We start from the raw sequence: 6,600 nt of genomic DNA, 5'->3' as shown, positions 1-6,600 counted from the left end.
GACAGCAACAGGCAGCTGGTTTACTTTACTTTATTTATCAGGGGACAATGTGCACTAACGGGTTATATTTAATAAAACTGCCTTTCTTTGCCTTGTTGTCGTCCTGTTTTAACTACGTTTACGTTGCATCTGGTCTGGTTGTCATGGTGAAGGTTCGCTGACGGTTCAACTCTGAGTTTTACTGTGAAAACCTGAAACGTTTCCTTCCTGTTTGAACTTATGACGTCACAGTGAGAGTGGAGCTCCTTCACAATAAAAGCAGAACATTATTATTATTATTACATCATCAGTGTGTGTGTGTGTGTGTGTGTGTGTGTGTGTGTGTGTGTGTGTGTGTGTTAATTATGCTGCTGATCATGTTCACCTTATGGGCGTTGTCATGACAACCTGGACCACAGTGAAGAAACGACGCCATCCAGTGTTTGACTGAGGAAAGACACACAGACCTGATAGATACCACCTTCATCTTCATCTTCATCATCATCACCATCATCATCATCACCATCATCATCATCTTCATCTTCATCATCATCACCTTGATTTCATGTAAGCAGCGAGGTGACGTCCTCCCTCCGTGGAGGTTAGAGCAGGGATAGGTCAGCGAACTCTGTGTGAAGCTTTTTTAACTTTATTAACTATTATATACAGAACAAAACTGTTGAGCCAGGGGAAGAAAAAAAAAAAAAGTATAAATATACAAAGAGTATAGAAGTATCATGTATAAAAAAATGCATTGATGTAAAGAAAATCATATTGATTGATTGATTTTCAATAAAATTTGTACATTCAACCAAAACATTTGACAATATTATAAACAGTGAAAAAATAAATGTGCATTAGATGCATCAAACAAGCCACAGAAATCACAGAGTATTCATTATCAAGCCTGTGCATATTCTCATTTGTCCAGGTCATAGTCCAGGTCATAGTATTTCAAAGGTGGTTAAATAAGTTTAAATCTTTCTAATGTTTTTTCTTTTGGTGGATTTTGAAAGATACTTCCTTGATCTTATTTATTTATCACTGATCAACCACATCTTGGTGTGTGTGAACCTGCAGCAGGTCGATCAGCTGAGCATCAGTTCATCCACCGACAGCGGAAGTCATCCTGCCTTCACAATAAGAGCACCGAACCTAAAAAATGTAAAGCGAAGCGCGTTGGGCTGGCTCTTATTTTGAAGGCTGGGTCCGGGCGCTTCCTGCGTCTTAGCGTCTTGACGCAGCGGGTGGCAGCGGGTGCGTCAGGAGGAGACGGCGGAGAGAGAGAGAGAGAGGGAGATAGAGATGCCATAGCAGCAGCAGCATCATCAGCATCCTCAGCATCAGCATCATCATCCTCCTCCAACTGAACAGAACCGAACGGGACCGACTCGACTCTGATGCTTTGTCCGCCTCGCAGCGCGTCAGCCCCGGATTGAGCGGTCGGAGCGGAGCGGAGCAGCATCAGCATCTGGAGCAGAGGTAGAGGAGGGGGGGGGGGGGGGGGCAGGGCGTGGAGGAGGGGAGAGGACCGGACTGTCTCCATGTCCCTGTCTGTCTGTCTGTCTGTCTGTCTGTCTGTCTGTCTGTCTGTCGTCATCCTCCTCCTCCGGAGCTTCTCCCCGGAGGATGGCAGCAGCTCTCCCCGGCTGGAGGCGCCTCTCCTCCGGCCTGCAGCCGCGGAGGAGCCGCTGAAGCCCGGTGGGAAATCTATGACGAGCCGCTAGTTCATCCATCCAGCATCCTCTCTCTCTGCGTGTGTGTGTGTGTGTGTGTGTGTGTGTGTGTGTGTGTGTGTGTGTGTGTGTGTGTGTGTGTGTGTGTGTGTGTGTCAGTGTCACCATGGGCGTGGCTCGGTTCAGGTGAAACAGTGATGATGTCATAGATCTCCAAGGACACCGTCAGATTAAAGAGGCTTCAGAGAGAGTGACAGGTGACGTCACGTGATCAGTGACGAGGGGGAAACGGAAATCAGCTGACGTCACAGATTTGATTGATTAACGGATTATTTATTAAAGGGATAGTTCACCCAAAATTGAAATTTCTCATTATCTCCTCCCCCTCATGTGGACTAAGGGCTGGGAGAAGTCTCAGAGTCCTCCGTGGCTTCTCTGAGTTACAGGGGGTCTCGGCGTAGCAGTGCATGTCCATATAACGGTTGCAAATGGATACCAACTGTCTTCGTAACAAAAAGACACACCAAAAAACATCCAGATACCTCCATGCTGCTCGTATGTAATGTCCTATTCCTGGTCCGTCCAATTTGGACGGACCAGGAAGAGAAGCTTCCGCTACAAACAAGCTTAAAATATAGACTTATCTAATTTTCCTCGGGACAATTTCTCATGTCGGGGCTTCAATACAAGAGGGACATTACATACGAGCAGCATGGAGGTATCTGGATGTTTTTTGGTGTGTCTTTTTGTTACTAAGACAGTTGGTATCCATTTGCAACCGTCATATGGACATGCACTGCTACGCTGAGACCCCCTGTAACTCAGAGAAGCCACGGAGGACTCTGAAACTTCTCCCAGCCCTTAGTCCACATGAGGGGGAGGAGATAATGAGGGACATTTCAATTTTGCGTCTCCATGGAGACGAACTTCCTGAATTATCAGTTATCAATAAAAGACTCACAGCTGATCTCCTGGTCCTGGTCCTGGTTCTGGTTCTGGTCTCTGACTCTCTGTCCGGCCTCCATTTCCCAGGATGCTCTGGCGTTTCCGTGGCGACCAGTGAAGATGAGTGTGACATCGTGGTTCCTGGTGAGCAGCTCGGGGACTCGGCACCGACTCCCCAAGGAGATGATCTTCGTTGGACGGGAGGACTGTGAGCTGATGCTGCAGGTGAGACGGAGAGGATCGATTGATTAGTCTTTATTTTGAACATATTAAAGGATAATTACCGTTTTTTTACAACCTGGACCTTATTTCTATCATAAAATCCGATCATTTCCTCCCCCAGATAACTTTGGTGTCATTACAAGTGGTTGTGATGAAATGAGCTGCAGCCGAGAGGCGCGTATATCTGTATAATGGAGTCTACAGGGCAGCAGAATGCAGCCTCTAAATAACACATTATCTGCAGAGAAACTCCTTCATTTCACCAAGATTTAGTTCTGATAGGCTAGTGCTATTCCCCTCTGAGTCCGGGGTTAGCTGTTATCAACATCCGGGGTCTGTAGGTTGACCTACTGACCTCTGACCTGGATGATGTCATCTCTGAGCTTGTTGCTACCGCTAACGCTACAGTTAGTTTCTGCGTGTTTCCGACTTGTCAGAACAAAATGAGCAGCTGGATGAAGTTCAGCTTCCACAGGCTTCCTCTCCTCAACCTGGACTCACTAAAGCTCCGGCTAGTTGAGATAAAAATGGACCCGAATGCCGAAGCAGAATGATTATTATCAGAATGAGCCGTGCGGCGCTCAGAGATGACATCATCCAGGTCAGAGGTCAGTAGGTCAACCTACAGACCCCGGATGTTGATAACAGCTAACCCCGGACTCAGAGGGGAATAGCACTAGCCTATCAGAACTAAATATTGGTGAAATGAAGGAGTTTCTCTGCAGATAATGTGATATTTAGAGGCTGCATTCTGCTGCCCTGTAGACTCCATTATACGGATATACGCGCCTCTCGGCTGGAGCTCATTTCATCACAACCACTTTAATGACACCAAAGTTATCTGGGGGAGGAAATGATCGGATTTTATGCTAGAAATAAGGTCCAGATTGTAAAAAAAAACGGTAATTATCCTTTAAAAAAGATAAAGAAAGAGAAAAAAAGTCATATACAATCAGTAACACATTCTAGTGTCCTAAAAAACAAGTCCCATATTTAAGTCATAAACAAAGAGCTTTTCAGTTCTCATCCCTTTATCACTACTCCATCATTCCATAATCAATGAGACCAGATAAACAGAAGACAAGAAGACACAGTCACAGACTCACCTGTGTAGTCAAGATGATATTTAGTGTGAATGCTGAAGACAGTTCGGCCATTTTCTTGATACTTATTCCGAGTTCTTCTTCCCTTTGAACCTCATCTGCTTCCACATACTTTCTGCTAGAGACTTCATTCAAATTCTGATCTGTAGACAAACTTCTAATGTATTCAACCTGTGTACAACTTTTTCATATCTTGTACCGTTTTTGAGATAAATCCTTTAAAAGCACATGTGCATTTCTGACAAAAAGGTTAAATAAAAAAAAAAAAAGTCACACTTTTCAATGGGTGTGTATGGCGTAGGCTAGAATGAGTGACATCATCACTAGAGTGCAGGAGAGCCAAAAAAGTGACTGGAACTTTTCTTCTTAAACTGCCACCAAAGCTACAAATGACACTCTACACACAAGGATTTGCCACAGTTTGTAGCCACACTTGTCTTCTGGCTAACAATCTGGTCAAAAACACAAAGACACTTAGAGAATAATTTGAAATATGTTTTAAATGCAGCCTGGGTGCTCTCTCTCTGCCATTCACCCCAGTACAATTTTTTAAACAGCAGAGTAGAAGGAGCTCAACTTTGTAATTCACTGGAATGGGCATTATACTTTGTTTGAATTCACCACAAAATAGTCACACGTCACAAAAAAGTCCTCTACTTACCTGATGTGGCTCATTTCTACTCTATCCTTTTTTTAAGCAGAAGTCAGTGAGCCTCTTATACAGGGATTTCTTTTACCTGTGTCTCATTGAATCTAACTATGGTCAAGTGGTTAGATCACTGGGCTGATGATCCGAAGGTTGTGAGTTCAAATCTAGCCCCGACCACTTTGGTAGTGAATCATTCCCCCAGTCTTCCTCTGTTGATTTCTGATAACTTGCTCCTTGTTTCAACTGTGTAAACTACAGCTGCATCGGACAGTGTTTGTTTTATCATGGTATAAAACTCAGTATGTTTTATCTCCCTCTGTGGTTGAGAGGTTAGTTTGGTTTGTGTTAACATGTTTCTTGTTTATACCACTGCTCTAAGATTTAAATGCACTGGAACTTTGAAAACCAAGAAAGCAGCAGAGAAAAGCAAAAGTCTTGAATGATTTGTATCCATCATTTCTTGTCCTGCGCTGCCCACTATTGGACATCACAGGCAAAATTCCCCTCCCCTCCCCCGCTTTCAATTAGCTACAGGTGTTCGTTAAGAGACTTTTTAAATTTTAAGCAGAAGTCAGCAAGCCTATTATACAGGGGTTTCTTTTTTTTAAGTATATATATTTTTTGGGCTTTTTTGCCTTTATTTGATAGGTCAGTAGAGATAGGGAAAGGGGGAGGCAGAGAGACGGGGAATAACGTGCAGGAAAGGTCTGCCCGACGCGGGATTCGAACCGGGGCCACCTGCGGTGAGGACTGTAGCCTCTACATGGGGCGGCCGCCTTAACCACTGTGCCACGCACCGCCCCACAGGGGTTTCTTTTACCTGCCTCTCATTGAATGCAACTGTAGTCAAGTGGTTAGATCACTGGGCTGATGATCCTAAAGGTCTACTGACCATGAGCTTGTGGGTTTTATTCCTCCCTTGGTCGTACCTTTGCATGTTGATCACTACTTGCACTATTTGCCAATTGTGTTTGCTAATTCAGCAACATGGCGCTCAGCTGCTTTCAGCATTCACACGTATTTCCTTCAGGAAATACAATTTCTAGTCCAACCTACTTTTCCTCATTCTCATATATTTTTAGAAACATGTTTTTATATATGTTTTATGTTCGTGCTATTGTGCTATGATGATGATGGTGATGATGATGATGATGATGATGATGATGATGATGATGATGATGATGATGATGATGATGATGATGATGATGATGATGATGATGATGGTGATGATGATGATGATGATGATGATGGTGATGATGATGATTATGATGATGATGATGCTGATGATGATGATGATGATGATGATGATGATGATGATGATGATGATGAAGATAATGATGATGAAGATGCTGTGCTCCTCAGTCCCGTAGTGTGGATAAACAACACGCCGTCATCAACTACAACCCAACAACGGACGAACACCTGGTCAAAGACCTGGGCAGCCTGAACGGGGTGAGACAGGACACAACACAACAACAACACAACAACAACAACACAACAACAACAACAACAAACCCTTCTGTTGTCATGGTTTCCTTTTTGTTGCAGACGTTTGTCAACGACCTGAGGATCCCTGACCAGACCTACATCACCCTCAAGCTGTCTGACATCATCCGCTTCGGATATGATATCCTTCACTGTGTGTGTGTGTGTGTGTGTGTGTGTGTGTGTGTGTGTGTGTGTGTGTGTGTGTGTGTGTGTTCTCTGATGATGTCACCGTTGGTCTTAACCTTTTCTCCACATTCTCACGTCTACGTTCTGGAGAAGAGTCAACACAAAGTCCCCGAGGAGGCTCTGAAGGTGTGTGTGTGTGTGTGTGTGTGTGTCTATCTGTGTGTGTGTGTGTGTGTGTGTGGTCAGCAGTGATTGGCTGTGCTCACTGTGACTGTCGTAACCATAGCAACCTGGCCTGTCAGTAATAAAGCCTGTGTGACCTGAATGTGATGATGAAGCAGCGTCACCCTGTCACTTCTACTAAGGAGTGTGTGTGTGTGTGTCTCTCTCTGTGTGTGTGTGTGTGTCTCTC

The 6,600-nt window shown here is 44.4% G+C and overlaps 1 protein-coding gene across 1 annotated transcript in view; it reads left to right on the top strand.

Moving 5' to 3' along the window:
- Positions 1-2,720: 2,720 nt before the first annotated feature.
- cep170bb (centrosomal protein 170Bb) overlaps positions 2,721-6,600 on the top strand; it is a gene marked incomplete at both ends in the record, with an annotated part of 30,046 nt that continues 26,166 nt past the window's right edge. Inside the window, 4 exons of the mRNA XM_084000134.1 lie at positions 2,721-2,825; positions 5,937-6,026; positions 6,123-6,213; positions 6,316-6,374. Coding sequence (XP_083856260.1) covers positions 2,721-2,825; positions 5,937-6,026; positions 6,123-6,213; positions 6,316-6,374 — 345 coding nt within the window. The remainder of the gene's footprint in view (positions 2,826-5,936; positions 6,027-6,122; positions 6,214-6,315; positions 6,375-6,600) is intronic.

Source organism: Trachurus trachurus (genome assembly GCF_905171665.1).
Source record: "Trachurus trachurus genome assembly, chromosome: 24".
Classification (NCBI taxonomy): Eukaryota; Metazoa; Chordata; class Actinopteri; order Carangiformes; family Carangidae; genus Trachurus; species Trachurus trachurus.
Note: the sequence above shows the minus strand (reverse complement) of the source record. Positions and strands in the feature narration are given on the sequence as shown.